Source organism: Haliotis rufescens, unplaced genomic scaffold (genome assembly GCF_023055435.1).
Source record: "Haliotis rufescens isolate VD_foot unplaced genomic scaffold, xgHalRufe1.0.p SCAF_15, whole genome shotgun sequence".
In the NCBI taxonomy this organism is placed as follows: Eukaryota; Metazoa; Mollusca; class Gastropoda; order Lepetellida; family Haliotidae; genus Haliotis; species Haliotis rufescens.
In genome coordinates, this window is record NW_025963835.1 from 31,995,248 (window position 1) to 32,022,679 (window position 27,432).

General features: G+C 42.6%; 2 protein-coding genes across 4 annotated transcripts; one reads left to right on the forward strand and one right to left on the reverse strand.

The window, feature by feature from the left end:
- Nucleotides 1-9,561: 9,561 nt before the first annotated feature.
- LOC124132032 lies at nt 9,562-25,424 on the reverse strand. 3 transcript variants are annotated; one of them, XM_046495610.2, is made up of 4 exons: nt 25,236-25,424; nt 15,209-15,561; nt 13,964-14,206; nt 9,562-11,228 (listed from the first exon to the last, which is right to left on the reverse strand). In XM_046495610.2, the coding sequence occupies exons 2-4, from the start codon at nt 15,546-15,548 to the stop codon at nt 9,949-9,951; spliced, it is 1,863 nt and encodes a 620-aa protein (XP_046351566.2). In that variant the 5' UTR covers nt 15,549-15,561; nt 25,236-25,424; the 3' UTR covers nt 9,562-9,948. The 3 variants fall into 3 exon arrangements, with proteins under 3 accessions (XP_046351566.2, XP_046351568.2, XP_046351567.2); XM_046495612.2 differs by lacking the exon at nt 25,236-25,424 and adding an exon at nt 24,897-25,031; XM_046495611.2 differs by lacking the exon at nt 25,236-25,424 and adding an exon at nt 21,683-21,819.
- Nucleotides 25,425-26,177: 753 nt separating this feature from the next.
- Nucleotides 26,178-26,877, forward strand: LOC124131935 (histidine-rich protein PFHRP-II-like). The gene is made up of 2 exons (XM_048395886.1): nt 26,178-26,494; nt 26,613-26,877. Exons 1-2 carry the CDS (start codon nt 26,178-26,180, stop codon nt 26,875-26,877), a joined length of 582 nt encoding a protein of 193 aa, XP_048251843.1.
- The last annotated feature ends 555 nt before the right edge of the window (nt 26,878-27,432 follow it).

Sequence of the window (27,432 nt, forward strand, 5' to 3'; positions counted from 1 at the left end):
AGACCATCTAACTTTTTATTTATTTTAGTATCCTCAGTGTGCCATTAACATTTTCAACCGATGCAATCGGTGTCTCAGGGCAACAGACAAAGATGAAGAAAACCTAACGTGTACAAAACTTACTAACTTTTGTTCTTAGCTTCATGTCTGAACAGAGGCTGATTGCAAAAGTATTGTCGAGATAAAATATCGAGCCACAATAAGAACAGTTAGGTATATAGTAATAAGTCTGTGATTAGCAGACTATGGAACACTAGAATAAGTCTTCAGCAACCCATGCTTACCGTAAAAGGCGACTATGCTTGTCGTAAGCGGCGACTAACGGGATCGGGTGGTCAGGCTCGCTGACCTGGTTGATGCATGTCATCGAATCCCAATTGCGTGGATAGATGATCATGATGTCAACCACTGGATTGTCTGGTCCAGACTCGATTATTTATAGACCGCAGTCATATAGCTGGAATATTGCTGAGTGCGGCGTTCAACAACAAACACACAAACAAATAAACTATTGAACAGGTACAAACAAAACCAAAACGTTGACGATTGATCCGAAGCCATGCTCCAAGAAATCGAGTTCAAATGGAGAAACAAATTACTGCAAACTTTCATCAGGCCTCTGGAGTACGATCCACGGGTCAGACGATTAGAAATGGTCTACATGCTGCACATCTCCATGCTCGAAGGCCACGTGTTGTGCCGCCTCTCACAAATCATCATGTTGTCAATGGACGACAATAGAGTACACAACGTCGAAACTAGATTTGTCGTTGCTGGTCATGTTTTCAGATGAGTCCCGATTGTCTTAACTCAAGATACTAGAATCACAGGTCCCAGACACCGGATCCACAACCATTACACCATATTATACGGGGCAGAAAACATCAGCTCTCGGCGCCATATTCAGCAAAAGGAGGCTCAGACATGTTATCAACCCTGCCAGAGCCCCGATCGAGGGTAGGTGGTTTATCTCCTTGACGCCTCTTCAAGAGGGCCTGACGAGACCCCAAGCAGACTATCACCCCGGCGGCAGGTGTCCGTATACAATAGCCTGAGTGATCTATGGTATTGTAGCTTATTTCATCTGTTACAGCTGGTATCATCTATTATAGGTCGTTTTAGGGGTAACCCGGACCTGCCCGAGTCAATGTTCTCATGTCACATGGCAATAGGAGGGCGAACAAAATTGAAAGAAATACCGACAGGAAGTTTCCCTTAATATAACTTCTTTAATAAGTCATATAATTACAGATGTTGTTTTATGAAAAAGATTAATAACCAGAACATATAAATACACTCTTGTAAGCATTATCTGCAACCAATATCTGTACATGTTCTCTCGGAATAGATACCAATCGGTCACTTCCTACAAAGACAGCCGGCAAGTTAATCCGCTGCAGTTGGATATCTGCTTGCCTATTTGTTCGTTACATTTGTTTCTGTTACAGTTTAGCCGCTCCTTGAACATGCTCTTAACTTTTAGTAATGATTCAATTCAAAACTATACTGAAGTAAACTACGGTTATAACGAACATGCTTATAACGAACTGACGGATATAACGAACTTACTCTTTGGTCCCGACAATTTGCCGTAGTTATGCTGTATATATGCTAAAACGAACTACGGTTATAACGAACTAAAATTAGTAATCCCTTTGAGTTCGTTATAACCGTAGTTTACTGTACTTCAGATTTTGGAAACGTGGATGATTTATTTAGGATGAGGAAAGATAAGACGTGGATTATTTATTAATCAGGAAAGTTAAGATATGAAGCCACACCCCAAGGTTACAGCAACAACTGCCTCCCTCTGAAGTAACTTCTCACTTTATATAGTTATCGTCATCTCATCTCGGGGACACGGGTGGCCCAATCGTCCAAGGAGCCGCAATTTCCGAGGAAACGTATTATTATGGGTTTGAATCCCGATTCGCCGCGATTATGTTTCTAGGTTTATCACCACAGAACCAATGCTTATGGGTTTCGCCAAAGGGTGGGTAAAAGCTTTGTTTGGTTTGGTTTGGTTTGTTGTTTTACGCCAGCTATATGACGGCGGTCTGTGAATAATCGAATCTGGACCAGACAATCCAGTGATTGATATCATGAGCATCGATCCACTCAATTGGGAACGATGACATGTATCAACCGAGTCAGCGAGCCTGACCACCCGATCCCGTTAGTCGCCTTTTACGACAAGCATAGTCACCTTTTACGGCAAGCATAGTCACCTTTTACGGCAAGCATGGGTTGCTGAAGACCTATTCTTCCCCGGAATCTTCACGGGGGTTAAAGCCAACTCACTCATTTTTATCGAATCTCACGTTAAATATACACAACTCAAGTAATGTGTAAAGGGAAGTAACTCCTCCTAACCTACATTGAACACGCCTGGCACAACAGGTGCGTTGTGTAAATAATCGAGTCTTGACCAGGCAATCTAGTGATTGATATCATGAGCATCGATCCACGCAATTGGGATACGATGACATGCATCAACCAAGTCAGCGAGCCAGACCACCCGTTCTCGTCAGTCGCCACTTACGACAAGCACAGTCGCATTTTACGGCAAGCATTGGTTGTTGAAGATCTATTCTACCCCGGATCAGGTACCTGTATAAGTACATTGTATAGTAGACACAGGTTCACCCCGTACCGTCGAATTCCCTTTAGTAGATTTTTAGACGCTTCATTTAGGAAATCAACATCATAATGTTTACCTAAATTGCTAAATACAAACGTTATCAGTAAATGTCACATATAATTATTGCTGCACGTTTTTTGTTTCTTGTTTAACGCCGCACTCAGCAATATTCCAGCTATATGACGGCGGTCTGTAAATAATCGAGTCTGGACCAGACAATCAAGTGATTGATATCATCGATCCACGCAATTGGGATACGATGGCATGCATCAACCAAGTCAGCGAGCCTGACCGCCCGATCTCGTTAGTCACCTCTTACGACAAGCATATAATAGTCGCCATGGGATGCTGATCACTTATTCTACCCCGGATCTTCAGCATTCTTTTTTTTAATTTGGGAGTGAGAAGGAAAAGATTCCCATCCAGGAAAGCATTCATACGCAGTGAAAAGTCGCCATTTCCGGGATCCATTCCCATTTTACAACGTGTTGAAGCCAGTAAGACTTCATCACTTGCTCCATTTCATTTACAGTTCGTAACATTGTTTTGTTTCCAAATCTACCAAAATGGATGCATTTGATATCATGGATGCATTGGATATATAAGTACATGTGATAGGAGTGGAAGTGAGTTGTGTTTTACGCCGCTTTCAGTGGAGCCCGAAGGTTTGGTGCAAGCAGCCCATTGGTGATATTCACCATATAATACAAAGAGGCGTTACATTGACGCACCACAGCTTTTAGGGACACAGATGGATGTTGAGCCATCTGGTATTTTGCATTTATTTGGTTCGTGTCAGTCAGTTTGACACTCTGAATCTTACTTTCTATTAAACACAACATTTCAGTTTTGCTCGTTTACCGTATAACGCCACACTCGGCAATAGTCCAGCTACATGACAGCGGCATGTAAAAAATCGACTGTGGACCAGACAAACCAGTGACAGATATTATGAGCAACGATCTGCGGCGTCGACTGACGATAATGCGCCATCAACCAAGACAATTAATTGTCTGTTCGTTTGTTGTATAACGCTGCACTCAGCAATATTCCAGTTATTCCATAAATCACGGCGGTCTGTAAATAATCGAGTCTTTACCAGGCAATCCAGTGCTTGACTTTATAAACATCGATCCAATTTGGATCCGCAATTGGGATACGATGACATGCATCAACCAAGTCAACGAACCTGACCACTCGATCCCGTTTGTCAGAATATTCACAGGGGTACATTTTAATGATTAACCTGGTGTGTCATATTTCTTCCCACATGACAAATATAATGAATACACTCCCGTGATTCTCAGGAAAAAAATAATGTCAGTTGCTTGGCTGGTCCTGTCTAGACACATCCCCGGTGATGTTCAGTGTCGGCTATTTACCAAAATGTCACTGCTATTTCCGTATAATGTAATAACTTAAACAGCATACTGACATATTGCATAATACTGATACTGACGTCCGCGTTGCAAGGGTCATGAGAAGGTCGCCGACGTCCGACATCATCAAGGGGCGGGCTCTGCACTTCAGCTCAGTAAATTAAACACACACAAAATGTCCTTTATGTTCAAAAGAGGCAGGTTCGACAAACACTCTACACATCGTTAAACATAACTTTTTCAGATGTCAACACTGTTCGCAAAATCTCTCAGGTCTCCTAAGTTGAGTTTCCCCTGCTCAGACGCCATAGCAACCCGAGTCTTCATATGTGAATAACCGGTATGTTTGTTTGTTTGTTGTTGATAATGCAGAGTTGCGTCCCTTTGGGCACGTCAGGAACCTATGATCGTGGGTTCAAATCCCGGTTTGCCCCGATTGTTTCAAGGTTTTTCAGCACCATACCCGTGGACGTGGGTTTCACCAAAGTGGTAAATGTCTGAGACCTGCATCACCTCGTGATATGACTGGAATACGGAGACAGCGGAGCGAAAACCAACTGACTCACTCATATATTATACATTTTGTTATGTAATGAGAGGATATCTTGGTTGTTATCGTTGTTGTTTAGTTGTAAACGCTGTATACAGCTGTATTCCACCTATATTCTCAGAAATAATCGAGTCTAGATCGGGAATGCCAGTGATTGATAACGTCAGCAGCGACCCACGCCGTTGGGATAAGCAATTATTTCATAATACTACAGGGGGCACGGGTGGCCCAGTCGTGTAAGGCGCCGCAATTCGCTGTGCAGAGTTGCGTTCCTTGGGCACGCCAGAAACCTATGATTGTGGGTTCGAATCCCGGTTCTTATGTTTCTAGGTTTGTCAGCACTATCCCCATGGTAAACGTTTGAGACCTGCATCACTTCGAGCTTTCTTCCCACATTAAGCTGACACGCCGTGATATAACTTGAATAATGTTAAAAGCCGCGTTAAACCCAACTCACTCACTCATAATACTACAGTCATATTACTACAGTTATCTGTCATAGCCTGATATCAACGAAATCAAATTCGAATGTTCTTTAAGTTCTTTTGTTCCCCTGAGTAGTATGGCACTTAGAGTATGAGTTGTATACATGAATATTTCAACAGGAAGTTGTACATTGTGTTTGTCGACAGTTCACCACTTCCTCCCTTTGCCCCCATGCGCCAGTGTCCTGTACGCATACAGTTAAAGTGAACGCCATTTAAAGTGTATGTCATGTTCACAAATGTACGCCCTCGTTGGGGCTTAATAACTATTATATAGTTGGTATAATACTGCTAGCTAGTGGTATCATGTGCAGAAATTCCAATGTTACGTATAAAGCCACGTATTAATTATGTCTTGCAGCCTTTTGGTGTCGCTCGATGGTTGCCTCTAAACGGCAATAGAGACAAAACCCTCTTGCTCAAACCTGAATTTAGGCACTTATACACTAACACTGAAGTCGAGGTAAAGTTTCAAAAGGATTTATATTCTGACCGATATCGCTCACTCGACACAAAGACCAGGACTCGGAAAGTCGCGATAATACTATCAGTTTGTATGACTAGACACAATGACAATTAAAATATATTATTCTGTCGGAAGTAAACAGGCCTTTTAATCTTACAGTACAAGATAAGACACAACATATTTCCGTGTAAATGAATTCATTTCCGTATTCAATCACAATTTACGAAGTAGCTTTCTCCCTTTGTGTGTAATCGTGTTGTGAGTTGTTTAAGTTGTGCAGAGTTGCGTCCCTTTCGCACGCCAGGAACCTATGATCATGAGTTCTAATCCCGGTTCGCCGCGGTTATGTTTATAGGTTCTTCAACATCGTACGTATGCCCGTACACGCGGGTTTCACTGAAGCGGTAAACGTCTGAGACCTACACCACATCAGTCTTTCTTTCAGGCCGTGATATAACTGGAATAATGTTCAAAGACGCGTTGAATTCAACTCACTCACTCACTGCAATGGTCCCATGGACGGTACATCACCTGGGGACACTTGCGTGGGAATGACGGTTTTTGTATATGATGTTTTCTGCGTAGTTTATGATACTGCCGCAATATCACCCTTCCACAGCATATGAGTGAGTGAGTACAGTTTTACGCCACTTTTATCCATTTTCTAGCAATATGACGGCGGGGGACACCAGAAAAGAGCTCACACATTCTACCCATGTGTAGTATCGAATCCGGGTCTTTGGCGTGACGAGCGAACGCTTTAACCACTCGACGACCCCATCGTCCCTCCTCCCGCATATGAAATCGTGATGTTGACGCCTATTGTGTTTTGTACTAATGATGATATGTATTTAATATGATAAACATTTCTGCAATATATACCCGGTCCGACCGCATCCGTGGTCCAGTTGTAGAGCCTTTGCCCGGAGAGGGGCGGTGTGGTAGCCTAGTGGTTAAAGCGTTCGCTCGTCACGCCGAAGACCCGGGTTCGATTCCCGACATGGGTACAATGTGTGAAGCCCATTTCTGGTGTCCCCCGCCATGATATTGCTGGAATATTGCTAAAAGCGGCGTAAAACCAAACTCACTCACTCACTCACTCTGCCCGGAGAGCGGAGGGGTTCGATCTCCGGCCGCGTCATACCAAAAGACGTTAAAAGATGGTACTTGTTGTTACCCTGCAAGCGCTCGGCATGAAGGGGCTAAAACAAGGACTGATTGCCTAGGATTCAGCAAACTGTGTGTGAATATGGTATTCATATTAAACTGCGGCATGGTATCTCAGTGGGCTGGCACTATAAAAGCAACATTAGTCATGACTAGTTCAAGTTGCGATTTATCCGCTGCAGGCACCGCTCATGACATGCCACGGGCGGTCGTCCACGTGTGACGTCACGTCAACAATATTCGGTTGATACATCCAACTGCAATATTAACAGTTAGAATAAGTCCTGGTTTGAGGCCTATTAATGGCAGTGGCGTACGCAATCGGTCTTTAGAGCATTACTTCCGGCCCTGACGTCAAGCGGTACGCCCAATTGTCATTCCACATCACCGTCGGGGACGCCTAGCTTGGTGTGGACATTATCTGAGGTTCAGAGGACAAGACTGGACAATCATACCGTTCACATATGAAACCAGGTTATATCTGGACATCCGATGGTCGTGAAAGGGTTTTACAGGCGTCGCGGAGAACGTTTTAGCAACGTTTGCATTACTCCACATTGTCAATTTGCGGGTTAAAGGTTAATGGTATTGGCTGGGAGTACACACGTCATCATCGTAAATGGCAATTTGGATGACGATCGCTACCGGGACGACGTCGTTCTACATCATGCTACCTTTGTGTAAATTTTTTATTTGTTTGTTTAACGCCGCACTCAGCAATATTCCAGACAATCCGGTGATTGAAATCATGAGCATCGATCCGCGTTATTGAGACACGATCACATGCATCAACCAAGTCAGCGAGCCTGAGCACCCGATCCCGTTAATTGCCTCTTACGACAAGCATAGTCGCCATTTATGGCAAGCATGGGTTGCAGAAGACCTATTCTACCCCGGATCTTCACGGGTCCCTTTGTGTACATGCAGGGACGTACAGGTATGTTACATGTGCAGACGTTTTGAGGTCGCATAACATTGCTGTACTGTAATGGCCGGCTGTTTCTCCAGATCTCTCCCTCCTAGACCATGTCTGGGATGAGATAGTCCGACGCTTAAGTGAGTGAGTGAGTGAGTATGGTTTTACGTCGCTTTTAGCAATATTCCAGCAATATCACGGCGGGGGACACCAGAAATGGGCTTCACACATTGTACCCATGTCGGGAATCGAACCCGGGTCTTCGGCGTGACGGGCGAACGCTTTAACCACTAGGCTACCCGACCGCCCCTCCGACGCTTAAGACAGGACCAGAACCAGCCTGTAACGTCAGCCCATTTGGGCCAATCTGTGATTGACAATTGGAATATTTCCCAGGCTGTTTACAATCATCTGCTGTCTTCAATGAGCCGCCGCTGCTTGCATTGAATCAACGCAACGTTAATTGAATTGTTACAAACACACACACACACACACACACACACACACACACACACACACACACACACTTATAGGGCGTGACGCTCTGTCTCCTGTTACCAAGTATGGGTTTTGGCAATGACCTTGGTATGATAAAACAGTGATCAGCCGAATGACCAAATTTCATGTTGTTTTCAATAACATTACACTTACTCCAATGTGAATTAAGGAGAGTTACTTTTTTCTATTACGAGTGGCCCAGTCGTCTAAGGTGCCGCGATTCGCTGTGCAGAGTTGCGTCCCTTGGGCATGCCAGAAACCTATGATTGTGGGTTCAAATCCCGGTTCGCCCCAATTATGTTTCTAGGTTTGTCAGCACCATACCTGTGCTCGTGGGTCTCACCGAAGTGGTAAACCGACGGGTTCACTTGTATCGTGACCTGTTTTCACGTTCGACATAAGTACTGTTGGCACCGCACTCGGCAAAATTCAAGCTATTTGACGGCGATCTGTACATAATTCAATCTGGACCAGACAATCCAGCGATTAACAATTGATTTCCACGCAATTGGGAAACGATGACGTGCATTCAATCAAGTCACCAGGCACGATCTCCAATCCATTTTGTCGCCTCTCACGACAAACATAACTTGCTGGGAATTATATTTCATAAATGCAATCCCCATGGGTAACATACAGTAGTACTCCATATACCTTTGCGGCGTTTAACAACAAACAAATTACAATATATACTACACTCTACTAACATCAACATGATTCGATAGAACATATTCAAATGTGAACAGTTCGAAAACACAGTAGTATTTAAACATTCGACTATTATAGTGGTGTAGTAATGTACGTACGAAAGCAACAATACATTACAAAAAGAATATTCTCTTTATTACTGAGCATGAAGACCACGTGCATAGTACGTATCTGTTCTTTAGCTGGTCCGTCTGGTTTTGTATATCCATCACACTGAAGGTTATGTTATTATACATAATTAATAATTTACATAAAAAAGTTGTAACACATAAAAGGAGAAGGTGGGATGACAATTTGGACAAGATTCGTGTTCAAGATACTCAGGTTCCATACTGCACATGGGAACCCATTTTAAGTCAATTTTGTTCTCCCTGCTGTTATGGCGCTGTGACATTGCCTACAAAACCATATATAGCTACTCACTCACTCACTCACTGAAGATGTGTGTTTGTTTGTCGTTTAACGCCGCACTCAGCAATATTCCAGTTATATGACGGCGGTCTGTAAATAATCGAGTCTGGACCAGACAACCCAGTGATTGATATCATGATTTGGTTAGTTGGTTGGTTTGTTGTTTAACGCCGCACTCAGCAATATTCCAGCTATATGACGGCGGTCTGTAAATAATCGAGTCTGGACCAGACAATCCAGTGATTGATATCATGAGCATCGATCCACGCAATTGTGATCGATGACATGCATCAACCAAGTTGATCGCCGTTGGTCGCCTTTTACGACAAGCATGGGTTGCTGAAGACCTATTCTACCCCGGAATCTCACGGGTCGATTGATATCATGAGCATAGATCTACGAAATTAGGATACGATGCCATGCATCAACCAAATCACCGAGCCTGACCACCCGATCCTGTTAGACCCTTCTTACGACAAAGACCTGAAGACCTATTCCAACCCGGATCGTCACGGGTGTCTGAAGATTCGGCATTACATGCAGAGAAAACTCGTCGTTTACGAATTTGGAAGTAAGCATGGTTGGGTCATATGAACATGTATTTCTATAAAGATGAACAATATTTGAATTTGGACTTAAAACCAGGTCACAGTGTCGTTATTGTTGCTCAGACTGGGACCTGGAAATACTTGTATTTGGACCCTTCAGCAGAAGTAAAACGTACATATCAGTAGCTAAAGATCTTTATCTTGCCTCCATCCGTGACACATATTCGACCATGATCATCAAAACAAACACCGTACGGGTACTTTAGTCCATCCTCGGAAGTCAAGAGATCTTTCAGGAAGTGTCCTTCACTCGAAAACACCTTGACCTTTTTCTGATTGTAGTCAACCACAAACACATCACCCTCTTTGTTTGTTGTCACTCCACGTGACGACTGCATGTGAGCTTTATTTCCAAGTTCAAGCCCTGACTGAAATTCCAGTTTATGGGATAAAATCAGAACTGCTCCTTTGGAAAGGTCACTGACAATAAACGAACCCTTTGGAGTGAGGCAGATGAAAGAAGGCTGCTGCATCAGCGTATCAACAGTGAGGGTGTGAAGAATGTGCCCTGTATTTGCAATGATGTCGACGGAGCGAGGGTTGCTGTATGGAGAAGTAGCCACAAGGAAACGAGATCCTACAGATACAAGTCCATAATATTGTTTCTTCGTCCTTACAGTCTCCTTCAGTTTCAAATGAGGTATCAGCTCCACGAAACACACCTTATTTGACAATGGAACACTTACAGCAGCCATATTGGACTTTACTTGAGAGATGCCCCATGGCGAGCTATCAAATTTGAGTACACCTCGGCTAGCAGCTTCTAATGAGATTGAAAATGACTTAAGACATGAATTCTTGAAGTCAGTGGCAAGAATAAACGTGTCTCCTCCGTCATGAACGACCTGCACGTCAACCAGATCCGATGATTCTTCATCGCCGTCAACATCAGCAAGGACTGTAGCCTCTAGGAAGGGCGCCATGTAGTTGACTCCTTTTGCAGCTTGTGATATCATTTCAGCTTTTGTCACAATGTCTTCAATCTGATCGAGTAGCTTCAGTTCATTTTTTCTCTTGTCAGTCTTGATAACCATCTTACGGGTAAACACACTATCTTGTTCCGGGTCTGAATCGGGATTTGGACCAGGGCTTGCTCTTGGAGATTTAATCACTCTGATGGGTGTCTTTACCTTTGCTTTGTCTCGTTCTTTCTGTTCTTCCTCGCGCCTCACCCTCAGCGTATGGAGTCTGCCTAGTAGAAGCTTCTTCTTGTTCAAGAGCACTGTCATGGCTTGGTCCATCGACTGTTCAATGTCAGTCTGCGCCTTGTCCAACCGAAGCGAAATGGTATCACGTGGTACCTCCTGTGCATGTGCTTCAGTTGCTGTGATATACCGATCCTCATCCCTGCTATAGGTTGCCACTTTCCTTGTTGACGCCATTATCATGTTGTAGTAGACTGAAAATGAAATTGATTTGTATTTGAATAACCGCACATCCAAACCTGTTGGGAAAACAGCTGACGTGCTAAAATTAAGATTACGTGCCAAATAGTTAATAATTTATGAAAAAGTGTGCCAACAGTAATTGAAGAGGTGTCCTTCTTGTACCTTTAGCCTTTGATCTTAGATAATTATCACATAGCAAAGGTTTGTAGAAGTAAAATGTCTATGTGTTTCAACGTTTTTAATTATAAATAGTTTTTTATCGGCCATTTGAGTTATAATCATCCGACACTGAGAATATTTCACCCATAAAGAAACGGCTTGGCCACATACTGTTTCGTTTCAGAAAAACATGAACCAGAAGTTAAATTTCGTGTATGTTAATTAGCACATGTATAATAATTCACAACATGAGTAATAAACGTATTTTACTGTATACAGTAAAATACGGTTATAACGAACTCAAAGGGGTCTCTAATTTTAATTCGTTATAACCGTAGTTCATTATAATCATAGAAAATATAATCATGGACGGGACCCCAAAACTGTTCGTTTTATCCGTCAGTTCGTTATAAGGGTTTTCGTTATAAACGTAGTTTACTGTATCATATTTAGGAATAAACGTTGCATCTTGCAAGCCGTTTGCGAGCATAATACATGAGTTATATTCCTATTATAATCACTCTTTAGGCACATATCTTATGATTTTTATGTACTTATTGTCATAAAAAGGTAGTTGATCTCTTTGTCGTGTAATGTCATTCTGAACATAATCGAGGTATATAAGACATATTGCTCTTCAATACAGTACGTTTAGACATAGCGTTGGAATACAACACCTGAGTGAACCGACAAACTTTGCTTTCAATAACGCTCACACATCGGGAAACCGTCATCTAGTCATTTAACATCGTGCAGTATTCTCTTGGGAAGTAGGTATCACATCGATATACAGAGCTATCTTAAAGCATCTGCTGCTAGGTTCATCGATAAAACGATGCATTATAGAATCAGGAGCAAAAGAAACGCTCAGTTGATTTTATTATCCCAAAAGTGAACTGTAATGGCGCTTAGTCAGCACTCGAAGAATACTTCTACACGTATAATATACTTTTAATTAACTTTTTTCTTTCTTTTTTTAAATTTACAATACACATCTGCTGATTTGTATTTTAGACATCACAACTTTAAAAACAATTAATGTGCCTTTTCGGGACAGATTTACATTTCAAACATGATAAAGGTCATGTGGTTGCAAATTCATTTCTTACCCAAGTCTTCATTCAACAAATTTATTGTTACACAAATTAACCAGTCAGATTACCTTTTACAAACTTGTGCAAGAAAGAGTGATGATGTAATAGACATAATAAAATTTAGCAGCAGTCTTTTTTCCTTTTCTAATTACGTCAAAGACAAATTCGGTATACTTTATTTTGCCCCTCTTCTTCTTGAAACGTTCCCGTCGCAGAATTTATAAGTAGGTGAGTTCATTGAGAAGATGTGGTCGATGTAGAAATGATAATCAGACATGGTATATTAACATCAATGAGATAGAACAAGCCTTCCAGGTCGAAACATAAGAGAATGTATACGTAGCTTGGTCTCTACATGCATCTTCCACTTGAATATACCAACGCGATTCAGTTAATCATGACATACATTAGTCACAGGAAGTCCGGCTTTTGAAATGCATAGTAGGTTTCACCGTAGTTATTCTCAGAAATCAAGCACAATCACAGACATAATATATTTGAAGTCAGCCTGTTCCATGTGTATTAGGGTTACGGGAATACGCAACAAACCAGGTCACCGAGCCTGACCACGCGATCCTTTAGTCGTATCAGTGTGTTGCTGGGGACCCATTGTATTAGGGTTACGGGAATACGCAACAAACCAGGTCACCGAGCCTGACCACTCGATCCTTTAGTCGTATCAGTGTGTTGCTGGGGACCCATTGTATTAGGGTTACGGGAATACGCAACAAACCAGGTCACCGAGCCTGACCACGCGATCCTTTAGTCGTATCAGTGTGTTGCTGGGGACCCATTGTATTAGGGTTACGGGAATACGCAACAAACCAGGTCACCGAGCCTGACCACGCGATCCTTTAGTCGTATCAGTGTGTTGCTGGGGACCCATTGTATTAGGGTTACGGGAATACGCAACAAACCAGGTCACCGAGCCTGACCACTCGATCCTTTAGTCGTCTCAGTGTGTTGCTGGGGACCCATTGTATTAGGGTTACGGGAATACGCAACAAACCAGGTCACCGAGCCTGACCACTCGATCCTTTAGTCGTCTCAGTGTGCTGCTGGGGACCTATTGTATGTCGGAATCCTCTTGGGGCCACATGTACTAAATGGGACTCGACCCCAGATGTTATGTGGGAGATACCGTATTCGCCCGTACAGAGTACAGGGATTACGAGTTGCACATATGTCTAAGTTGCGTCCTTTTGGCACGCTAGAAATCTATAATCGTAGGTTCGAATCCCGGTTTGATTGTGTGTCATGGTACCATACCTCGTGGGTTTCACGCAAGTAGTAAACGCCTGTGACCTGCATCACTTCGGGCTTTCCTCTCGCATTAGCCTGACATGCCGCGAAATAAGTGGAATACAGTTCAAAGCGGCGTTTAATACCCACTCACAAGGAGTATTTCAAACTAATAAGTTGTTAATTAGTCGTGGATTTCATTGACTACAGTACTTGTGAATCCATACTAAAGTAGAATATATATGCCGTACCTGTCAGCGAGTTACTGTGGGCTAAGAGACTCGTGGTATCATCGTCACTGACGCTGAAGTCCACTAGTTGTTGGCCGGGTAGTCGCTCAGTGTCTTCGTCGATTAACGGCTTGACATCTGAATAGTCAATTTCAGTTTCCTTTTTATACAGCTTCCGTGTTAGACACGCTTTCCCAACCGCATGATCCTCCTCGCACTGCGTTGTTCCTCGAGAATCACCCTCGCACGTTCTGTCCAACCCAGCTAAGAAATAGAAGGAAGGAATGTGTTACTAGATACTATGTCTACAAATAATGAGGAAGTACATTCATATTTCAATTTTTCAAATTGACATGATTCTACAGGTTGTGTTAGCGTGGTCATTTGTCCGGATATTTTCTCATGGTCAAACAATCGTCCCGTTTTTATTGTCTTGGTAGGGAATCATTGTTAGTTGAAGGTGAGTGTGTACGTCCAATTCAACGTACTTTTCAAAGTTTACTTTTAAGGGCATAATAACTTACCCTAGCAATCAGTGGTTTACATGACCCAGACTGGATCATGTACAATTTGTCACGATATTACAAGACTATTGCTGACTGCGGCGTTTAAACTGATTCACTCAGATATTCTTACATATTAAACCAATAAAGCTCATGTCGTGAGAAGGAAGATGACCCCAGAACTGTATTGCTTGTCGTGAGAGGCAACTAAATTGGGTCTGGCTGGGACGATGCTCATAATATTAACCATTGTTTTCACTAGCCCTGACTCGAGTAATATTTAAGTACAGTCCGCCAGATATACCTGAAACTATTGTTCACTGTGGCTACCATGTGCCAATTTAACGTATATTAATCACATCAGGCACATAGATGTGTATGTGTGTGTGTGAGTGTGTGTGGGTGTGAGTGTGAGTGTGAGTGTGAATGTGTGTGTGTGTGTGCGTGCGTGCGTGCGTGCGTGCGTGCGTGCGTGTGTGTGTGTGTGTGTGTGTGCGTGCGTGCGTGCGTGCGTGCGTGCGTGCGCGCGCTGTACAGAGTTGCGTAGCCCCATGGGCACACCAGAAACCAATGTTTTGGGGTTCGAATCCCAGTTCGCCCGGATTATGTGGCTAGGTTGTCAGCACCAAACATGGACCCGTGGGTAAACGTCTGAGACCTGCATCACTTCGGTCTTGACTCCCATATTAGTCTGAAACGCAGCGATATAACCTATACCGTACAAAGGGACGTCGCACGATGAGCTGTAGGAAAGTAATGTTACCTGTAAGAGCACTGTCTTGTGCTATGTGCCTCGTGGCACCATCATCCCCCGTGCTGCAGTCCACGAGATGAGCATCACTGTCTTGCAGTTCATCAGTATCCTCGTTAATCAGGGGCCGCAGATCTGAATATTCATTCCCAGTTTTCTTCTTACTTATTTTCGGTTTGGGAAATACTTTCTTGCTTGTAACCTTCTCTGCATGTTGGGGTCTCCCTTCCGCCTTCGTCAAGGGGGCCTTGATGGGACCAGTCTGAGTCAGCTGAGGGAGACAGTCAATGGGTTGCTGCCAGTCAAGCAGACAAGCGTTGACGTCTACACGGAAATCCGTTCCACAGGCCATTTAGTCCAGCTGCCTAAAATGAATGTATGGATATGTATAGCTAATTAAACCGACTTGAATAGAAATATCCAATACGTTACATCGGCATGCAGCCCTATCTATTTAAGCAAGTGTAGCTAAGGTGAACAGTACATTGTATACCAATGGTATTTGATCGTTCCCATAACTGCTGAAAAATAAATGTCGATGATGGCTTTCTTTCAATTCTTTACATTTATGACAATGCAGTTTAAAGAGCGTATCTAAAATCAATAGGAAATCGTCATATTTCTTGAATGCATGGTCACATGTTGAAAAAAAATCAATACTTTTTATTCACATAGTCTTACTGGGGAATGTACACAGTTACAATGGTGTGATCAATAATGTTAACATTATGATGGATAGTTGTTTATAATCAATTATTCTCAATCGATTACTTACAGGCCTCCGCCATACCGCTTGAATATTGCGGAGTGTCGTGTTTAGCAACAAAATACTTTATTTTATACATTTTATAAGCTCTTCAGTGGTAATATTGACATCCTTCATGAAACACGAACCGCTCATAATGACGTTAGTAGGTGGTCATGACATGAATCGTATTCGCCTTAATCGTCCAGGGACCGCCTCCGTGGTCTAATGGTAGAGCGTCCGTCCGGAGAGCGGAAGGTCCAGGGTTCGATCCCCAGCCGCGTCATACCAAAAGACGTTAAAAGATGGTACTTGTTGTTACCCTGTCTGGCGCTCGGCATCAAGGGGCTAAAACAAGGACTGGTCGGCTCGGAGTCAGTATACTGTGTCTGAGTGGGGTATTCATGTTAAACTGCGGCATGGTATCTCAGTAGACTAGCACTATAAATCGGCATCAGTCCGGACTAGTACAAGCAGCCACACACACACGCACATACACGTGCATGCACGTCGCTATATAAGTGCAATAATCTTGGACGCGACGTTAAACCCCATTTCACCTCACCACCTAATCGTCCAGGATCCTGCTAATGTTATTGTGTTGTTTCCATGTGGACACACAACACTGCCTGACTAAATGTCGGTCAGCGATAGCAGGTGACGCGTCTCTACATTGTCGCTCACTTGTTTTGTTAGTTGGTATGACAGTAAAAGAACAACAATAGCTAACAATGACAGTTATGTACACCATTGTATATACACACATTAATACGAAAACAACTTTTTTTTCAGAATGAAATAAACTATTACGCATCTTCGTGACCATTGTTTGGGCCGAGATATTAAAATTGCCTCCCACTGCAAACGAACATACTTGAGTTCTCAAACGTTTTTCTTTACTTAGACGCAGCAGAATCTCTGCACTTGCGGTGAGGTGAAATGGGGTTTAACGTCGCGTCCAAGATTATTGCACTTATATAGCGACGTGCATGCAAGTGTGTGTGTGTGTGTGTGTGTGTGTGTGTGTGTGTGTGTGTGTGTGGCTGCTTGTACTAGACCGGACTGATGCCGATTTATAGTGCTAGCTCACTGAGATACCATGCCGCAGTTTAACATGAATACCCCACTGAGACACAGTATACTGACTCCGAGCCGACCAGTCCTTGTGTTAGCCCCTTAATACCGAGCGCCAGACAGGGTAACAACAAGTACTATCTTTTAACGTCTTTTGGTATGACGCGGCCGGGGATCGAACTCAGGACCTTCCGCTCTCCGGGCGGACGCTCTACAACTAGACCACGGTGGCGGTCTCTGCACTTGTACACAGCAGACATAATTCAAAATAACACATCGTTTGTTGTTTCAATAAAATCATGAAATGCCCTATTTTGTCACCATATTTTCAGGTCCAAGACTTGATTGTCGGGATTGTTCACAGACCAGTGTATCACTGTGCGGCGTCAGACAATACATACTTACCATTTCTTTGTAAATTGTGTAGCGGTGCTACTGATATAACGGGACATTCGACCCCTTGTGTCATCGACGATTTTCAGTTATCCATTCATATGAATTTCACGGCTATTTTGCTTTTTACGCCAAATGGAATCTGCTTCGGCGGATAATCGAGACTGGTTAATCTCTGGCGTTTCATATTCTTATATTTGTATATTTCAACGTTCATTGGTCAGGTTAGATTAACTTGGGTATTACGTTCTTAGTGTGCCTTCTGATAAAATGTTCACTAAAAAGAAGCCATCAGTAATATTCCATCGTTAATAACGCCGTGGTATTACTAAGATTCTGTTAAACACAACTCACTCACTCAACTGATGCCTAGAGTTGCTAATAAAGAAAATGTAAACAACAACAGGGGGTAGTGGTCATGACCACATACATATAGTCGACTCTGCATTCAACAAAGACTTCTTATGATTATGGAACGTGTTTTGTCGCTTTAATTTATATTTACTCCAAAATGACGTACGAACCGTGAAGATCCGGGATAGAATAGGTCTTCAGCAACCCATGCTTGCCGTAAAAGGCGAATGTGCTTGTCGTAAGAGGTGATTAACGGGTGGTCAGGCTCGCTGACATGGTTGATGCATGTCATCGTATCCCAATTGCATGGATCTATGCTCATGATATCAGTCACTGGATTGTCTGGTCCAGACTCGATTATTTACAGACCGCCGTCATATAGCTGAGTGCGGCGTTAAACAACAAACAAACTAACATCAAAATAATGTACGGGCGCATTGTGACGGAATTGTATTTTTTTCGGTACTTTGAAGAGATTTTTTGTCTATGCTGGTTAAACAATAAATATTTCTTGTTTCCCTATTAATCTCAATAGCAAAGTGGACTGTATGGTATTCATTCGCATTATCCTTGTATATCTTCAAATTCCGGATGTGAAAAAGTGAATAGACATGGTTGATATGGAGGTACCTGGGAGCAGTGGTATATCCTTTTATCATATAATGGGTAGATTTCTCGGCAGGACAAAGCCAACGGATAAAAACGATATCCGTTGGGGTCATATGATAGAGATGCAAATATCAAAGCTCAAGTAGGGACTACTTTTACTGTTTATAAACAAACATGGCGTCGCCCATGTCATCCGGTGATCGAGTCAGAATTAGCCATCGGGAATCTGGATAAACTACTGGGATAATTGCTATCATTATTAAAAGAAAAGTCTAATATACTGAAAACCAGTGTCTAACTGTGACGTAGCTAGGGCATTTTATAAGTTTTGGCAACTTTGGAGATATAAATTTCGAAACAATTTTGCGAGGGCACGAGGCCTAGCCAAGCGGGATCAGTAGCCATATCTGTGCTTGTAGACCTCTGCGGCTTGAAACCTTCTCCACAAATTAAAATAGTTGGATTTGGCCGAAAAATGTTTGAATTGTTACCGTGTTTCGTTTTGTCGCTGAGTGTACATCTGACTACATTTATTAACGGTATGACAGGACAGACCGACTGTCAACAACGTCTGACCGTGGCCGTGACGTCTCATAGACTAGGGTTAGAGTAGCTTCCCTTTGACAAAGGGCAGTTACTCTTGCGGACAGACCGATGGATTGCCGCGAAAGGCAATTAAAAGCAATTGTTGTTTTGGGTATATGTTGCTTCGCCACTGTATAAGAAACAGATTTCAGTTGGAACTAAATTGGCTACTGTCAAAGTCCGACTGACACATCACTTACACTTACACTGTAATAAATATTAATGCGCGCATTCCAGGAAAACTCGCAATGTTTCGGTAATGTTTGTGAGATAGGGAAAGCGATTTTCAAGCACAGAATTAAAGAATGACATTAAGTGATAAAGAGGTTATCACGCTCGCCAAGGCTCGCTAAATACAATGTGTATTCCTAATGCAGGATATTTACCATCCCCAAACACACTCGCGTGATAACCTCTATGTATATCTAATGATTCCAGATACATACCGCGTATAGTTGGCATGGAGGTATCGTTGGGTGGTGATATATCCTGCTATATCTACTGATCCCGCATTTATACCACATATAGTTTGTGTGTAACGTTGGACAGGGGTATATCTTTATTCCTATATATTAACCTTTCAATGATACTCAATGCATATGTCTGCTGTGGAGCTAACGATGGACCATGGTGTATCCTGGTATATCTACGCAGTCCAGCAATACTATCCGTATGCCGTGTGGGCAGGTATCGCTGCGCTTGGCCGCAATCCTTAAAATGCCACGCATTAGCGAACTCATGATGCCCAACGAATTGATACAATTCATACAGTGAGTATGTTTTTACTCACTTTTAGCAATATTTCTGCAACATCACGGCGGTGATACCATGGTTGGGCTTCACACATTGAACCCATGTATGACATCAAACCCGGGACTTCGGCGTGACGAGCCAACGTTTTAACCACTAGACTACCCCATCGCGCCAGAATTGAAAGAGAGTTACATTGCATAAAATATTCACGCACATAGCATCTCTTGAATTAAAAAAAATATATTTACCTGGACGTTAAGCTGATGCTACACAAATCAACAAGACACACATTAAGTCTTTGCTGGTCTTTTCGCTCTGTGGATGCGATGAAAATGTATATTTGCAAGAAATAATGAATATCCTCTCTCTCTCTCTCTCTCTCTCTCCATCAAGCACTCAACGGTATACACCTCTAACCTCTATTTTTATACCACGGAGTATTTCCTCATGATATATTTGCAAGAAACAATGAATATCCCCTCCCTCTCTCTCTCTCTCTCTCTCTCTCTCTCTCTCTCTCTCTCTCTCTCTCTCTCTCTCTCTCTCTCTCCATCAAGCACTCAACGGTATACACCTCTAACCTCTATTTTTATACCACGGAGTATTTCCTCATGATGTCCCTGTATATTTGATATTGATACCTGACCTTTTCCACATTTCCAGACATTCGTATACACCTTAGTAGAAATATTATTAACGTAGACGATTTCTATAGAAGCCATTTCAAGTTTATGAACATAACAGGCATCATCCCACAGGAAATGCAAAAGTTCTCTGTCAATACTCGCGCTGCACTCCATGTTTCTGGGTCAAGGGCTTTGGAGGGGGAGCCATGTTGACTAAGTCTGTTGCATCCATTATGTGCGGTGAGCGGCCGAGGGGGCTGCACATCCACCGTACACGTGGGGAGGCCAGGCTCCGTATCCGTACATCTACACTCATGATACACCATGGCACTGACAAGATGCACATACAGTCCGTACAACTGTTATTCTGGTAAACGACACGATGTCTACTCTTACGTTTATCAAATTCACTGACAGCTTGTAGTAGGCGTCTTATAGTGCCTAGAAGAACACCTGTCATCTCTATAGATTCATTTCATCGTGTACCTTGAAAATATATTGATTGTTTGTTTGTTTGATTTGATGTTTAACGCCGCACTCGGCAATATTCCAACTATACGACGGCGGTCTGAAAATAAATCGCATCTGGACCAGACAATCCTGTGGTTGATGTCATGAGCATCGATCAAGGAAATTAGGATACGATGCATGACCTAAGTCAGAGAGCCATACCCCCGATCCTGTTAGTCGCCTCATATGACACGCATAGTTTTACCTGTTAGGAAACATCGGTTGCTGAAGACCTGTTCTCCACCCGGATCTTCACGGGTTGAAAATATATTAAGTAAATAGCCATGCATACATCCATGTATAATCCCTAAACGTTTCAGGTGTTATACGTATTCCCAGATCAACTTTTAGACATCAAACTATATACATGTAGGTAACATCAACGCCATATAATAGTCTGTCTCGGTTATCCGCCGAAACAGATTCCAATGCGCACCGAATAAGATGAATGGATCAGTGATGACACAGGTGTTAGCGAAAATGGTCAGCATGTTCTGCTCTACCGGTAGCATCCGATTGTCACACAATGTACATAAGAAAGTAAGTATTTGTTCCCTGACGCCGCATCCTGAAAAAATGCTGAGTTCGAGGCATGTATACAATCAAGTCTGGACCAGACAATCCAGTAACACAATACAGTGTTTACGGATTTAATAAAACTAAACACATGTTGACTTTGAATTACTTCTGCTGTGTAAAAAGTGCAGGGAGTTGTTGCTTACGAGCGCAGAGAAACGCTTAAGAAAAATATATGTTCGTTTTACAGCGGGATGCATCTCCATCTTTGTCGTTAAATTGATATACATTGTATAAATTACGTTTACTAGTCAGCCTTACCTCATACCGTGTTGTGCTTGTCGTGTCCCGTACGCTCGGATTGGAATGCTAATATAAACAGAGTAACGCTTTCAGACTAAACACATTCACACGAGGTAGAGTAACCTGCAGAGTCGGACATTTCATGCGATGGGACGGACGCCTACAAAAGTGTCTTGTATAAGGCTATCGCGTTCATCTCACTCACGGAAGTTGCTCGGATTTCTCGCATACCAGACACATAACTATAGCCCCCTCGCGACACCGGGGCTTGCGTGCGTGTGAGATAACGGTAAACACATGAGCTGTCCGCAGAGTAGGAGATCTTGAAGAAAGGCTTCAGGGATTCATTGCCGTAACATCCCCACAATAAATACGTTACATAAGCGACGTGGGGGTTCGGTTCTGTTCAGGTTTAAGTAAAATCAATCACTAGGTTGTCTAGTCCAGACTCGATTATTAGCTTGAATATTAATGTGTGCGGCGTTAACCACGAAAGGACACACGCGCGCTCACGTATGTATGCACACACACAGGTACACTCATAGTCATGAATGGCCATTATTTTTTCATGTGGAGCCGTTATATATCAACCATGTAGAGTCGTTATATACCTGACATGTAGATTCGTTATATATGTCATGTAGAACCGCTGTATATAAGTCATGTAGAGCCGTTATATATACTTCATGTAGAGCCGTAATATATCATTCACGTAAAACCAATATAAATCAGACATCTAGAGCCGTTATATATACCTCATGTAGAGCTGTTATATACAGTGTATCAGTCATGTAGAGTCGATATATATCAGTCACGTAGAGCCGTTATATATCAGTCATGTAGAGCCATTATATGTCATCAATGTAGAGCCATTATATATACCTCATGTAGAGCTGTTATATACAGTGTATCAGCCATGTAGAGTCAATATGTATCAGCCATGTAGAGTCGATATATATCAGCCATGTAGAGTCTATATATATCAGCCATGTAGAGTCAATATATATCAGCCATGTAGAGTCGATATGTATCAGCCATGTAGAGTCGATATGTATCAGCCATGTAGAGTCGATATGTATCAGCCATGTAGAGTCTATATATATCAGCCATGTAGAGTCAATATATATCAGCCATGTAGAGTCGATATGTATCAGCCATGTAGAGTCGATATGTATCAGCCATGTAGAGTCGATATGTATCAGCCATGTAGAGTCGATATATATCAGCCATGTAGAGTCTATATATATCAGCCATGTAGAGTCAATATATATCAGCCATGTAGAGTCGATATGTATCAGCCATGTAGAGTCGATATGTATCAGCCATGTAGAGTCGATATGTATCAGCCATGTAGAGTCTATATATATCAGCCATGTAGAGTCAATATATATCAGCCATGTAGAGTCGATATGTATCAGCCATGTAGAGTCGATATGTATCAGCCATGTAGAGTCGATATGTATCAGCCATGTAGAGTCTATAAATATCAGCCATGTAGAGTCGATATGTATCAGCCATGTAGAGTCAATATATATCAGCCACGTAGAGTCGATATGTATCAGCCATGTAGAGCCGTTATATATCAGTCACGTAGAGTCGATATATATCAGCCATGTAGAGTCTATATATATCAGCCATGTAGAGTCGATATGTATCAGTCACGTAGAGTCGATATGTATCAGCCATGTAGAGCCGTTATATATCAGTCACGTAGAGCCGTTATATATCGGCCATGTGGAGTCATTGCAGATAAGACATATAGAGTGAGTGAGTATGGTTATACGCCGCCGTTAGCAATATTCCAGCAATATCATGGCGGGGGTCACCTGAAATAGGCTTCACACATTGTACCCATTTTGGGAAAAGAACCAGGGCCGCTTTTACGAGAGACCGCTTTACCCACTGCCCTCAGATATGTAGAACCATTATATATCAGTCACGTGGAGCCGTCATATATGAATGATGTCGAGCCCTTATATATCAGTCATATTTGTTGTAGGGTGTCGAACATGAGCGTCACATTGGCCTGAGTATGTTGACAATGTGTAACAATTGAAGAACATGCTGCTATGCCTATGTCATAATGACTGGATGATTCCATGAAACAGGAATATTGAACTAAGACTACCTAAAACACAGACCTGAACCCAACGAGTGGTTTAGCCCATGTCGTGAAGTACACGACAAGTAACAGTGAAAGTGGGTACAGCGTGGTTCATTCAAGATGCACATGAACTGCTCTCATGGATGGCGAGATTGCAACATTTTCCTTATTCTTTTATCTCATATTATCTGCGTGACCACTCAATAATGATGCTGGATACATATTCAATAATGACGTAATACAGACATGTAAATGAAGAACACACACATGATCGTCCTTATTGAATACATTTACATCCATACAGCTGACCACCCAACTCGCCACACACACGACCCGCCACACACACGACTCGCCACACACACGACTCGCCACATTCAGTATGGAAGTTTTGACAATTTTGTGCAGATGTTTACATCGGTGATGTGGACAGTGACATCCGCGGTACATTGAGTGAGTGAGTGTGTTTGAGGACGAGTGTTACCAATATGACGTATCAGTTTAGTATTGAGGGTAAGCCTGAGCAAGGTTTAGCCACGGTAAAACCATGGTTAAAGCAAGGTTTAGATTTTATAACAACCTAACCAGGGTGAGTCATGGATTCGAACATAGACCTGAGAACTCAGGCAACATTTAACAAGTAATTGACATTTGTTAGTGACAACAATAGTGAAGATAGTTTGTATCGTTTATGAATCCGTCAACATAATCAGTGTACAAATTAAGTTAAAATAGTAATATAATTAATTATATCTGTAAAGAAGAATGTTGTGAGTGAGTATGGTTTTAAGCTGATATAAGCAATATTCCAACAATATAGAGGGGACACTAGAATGGGCTCCACACATTGTACCCATGTGGGAATCGAACCCGGGATTACGGCGTGACGAACTAACGCTTCAACACCTGGGATTAGCACCACCCTCAGTCTTGTACACGCACTATATTATAAAAATACACGAACTACAACTTACCCCATGTCCTTTACCGCAATAGTTATTTAACTGAGATGATATTTGCCGTTTGAAAAATACTCCTTATTTTGAAACCGGAACTGTAGACAGAAGTGTCGGATAACAGAATCCAGCAACAAGTGTAATAGCTGTCTCTGTTAATAACACTTACATGTACATCACGGGCGGGTCCAGCATGTTCAAAAGGAAGGAGTCCAACATATCCAAATCCTCTCTCAGCTGTACAACCTACAGTATACTACATCTGGATCCGTCTATGTGCATACACGTCAAGCATCGTGTTTTATAAGCCTGACCAGAACAACGTGGGTTTCAATTAACTGTGAGATATGATTTCTCATCCCGATGTGCAAATATCTCATTAATGATAGCTCCATAGCGTCGATTTGCACACGTTACTTATCCGAGCTTATGTGAACAACAAGGGATAGTCTTTCACTTTTGACAGAAATGTTATAGAAAAATGTGTTTTGTTTAGGAATGAAACAAGACGTACCTCCAAATCTCCTCCAATATGCCACAAAGTTGCTGTCGAGCAGTTAACCGTTCCCTTGAACGGTCCTGACTCCACGCGCTGTGACGTCATAGAATTCCTTCCTGCGCCTAATACGATAAGGAGGCTTGTTGATGTATATTGATGCTAATATCACATTTGGTGTAAGTATCCGGTGAATGTAACGAGACGTATTTATCTGGAAGTGTGATTCATGGCAAGTAGATTTCAGTAAACGTATTAGTCAAGCTGAACAGGAACAGATAAGAGGAAGCCTCTTCCGATGATGGGATGTGGTGGGCGTGTACATAGAGTCTGCACTTTTATGATCGGATATTGTAAATTATGCATTTATTTTAAAACCCAGCTGCAAAAGACGAGCAATTTAGATGTGCTCAGATTCTATTTTGTTTCAGAATCAAAATTAATATGTTTATACTCCCAGTCTGTGTAGCATCATCCAAACAGTAGAATACTTAGTATTCCCTAAATAACGCGATGTATTTCCCTAAATAACACAAACAAATTTCCATGGGATAAAACCGGAGGAGAAGTTATATTTTTCCAGTGAATTCTCGTACAAATGTTTTACAAGGAAATAAACTAGGAACTACATATTATGTATTATGAGGGAATAAAAGACATGACATAACATTTTACGATATTTAAAAATCAGCCTTCAGTCAAACGATATCAGATTGTAGTGCTGATGGGTGTCGACGGGCACCTTTTAATAACATCGTCGCTATAACGACATAACAGAGTTGGGGTTACTGATGTTTCACTATCTGGCAATGAATGTTAAAAACGATAACGGTGAGACAAAATATGCAGGCCTCATGAAGCTTTGGGTTTGTTAACAAGGAAACTTGTCACTGTTTGGCAACTTTTGTATATATTCCGAGTGTGTTGTGAAAGATTTAACAGTGCACGCGTATCTACTGCATGTGCCTAATCTACCAGATCCACTACATCTACCACCCTCACTACAACTACCATTACCACCACATTTACCACACCCGCCTAATCTACCACACCCACCACATCTACCACACCCACATCTACCACACCCACTACATCTACCACAACCGCGACATCAACCACACCCACATCTACCACATCTACCACACCCACCACATCTACCACACACACTACATCTACCACACACACTACATCTACCACACACACTACATCAACCACACCCACATCTACCACATCTACCACACCCACCACATCTACCACACACACTACATCAACCACACGTACCCCATCAACCACATCTGCGACATCTACCACACCCACTACATATATCTACTACACCCACCACATCTACCACACCCACCACATCTACCACACCCACATCTACCACACCCACAACAGCTACCACACCCGCGACATCAACCACACGCACCCCATCAACCACACCCGGGACATCTACCACACCCGCGACATCTACCACGCCCGCTTCACCTACCACACCCGCGACATCTACCACGCCCGCTTCATCTACCACACCCGCGACAACTACCACATCGACTATATCTACCAGACCCACTTCATCTACAACACCCATCACATATACCACTCCCGTGGATGTAGGAGGTGTGATGACTGTGGTGGGGGTGTTGAGTGTGGTATGTATTAGATCTTGTAGGGCTTATGGATGTGCTTGGTCTGGTTGGTGTGATGAATGTGGTATGTGTAGTGAATGCCGTTGATGAGGCGAATAAGGTGGATATAGTGTGATGGATGTGGTGGTTGTGTTGGATGTGGATAGTGTTGCTGATATGGTGTGATAGATGTGGTGATTGTGTTGGATGGTGGATGTGGATAGTGTGGCGGATATGGTGTGATAGATGTGGTGGTTGTGTTTGACGATGGATGTGGATATTGTGGTGGATATGGTGTGATGAATGTGGTGGATGTGTTGGATGGTGAATGTGGATATTGTGGTGGATATGGTGTGATGGATGTGGTGGTTGTGTTGGATGGTGAATGTGGATAGCGTGGCGAATATGGTGTGATGGATGTGGTGGTTGTGTTGGATGTGGATGTGGATATTGTGGTGGATATGGTGTAATGGACGTGGTGGATGTGTTGGATGGTGAATGTGGATAGCGTGGCGAATATGGTGTAATGGACGTGGTGGTTGTGTTGGATGGTGAATGTGGATAGCGTGGCGAATATGGTGTGGTAGTTG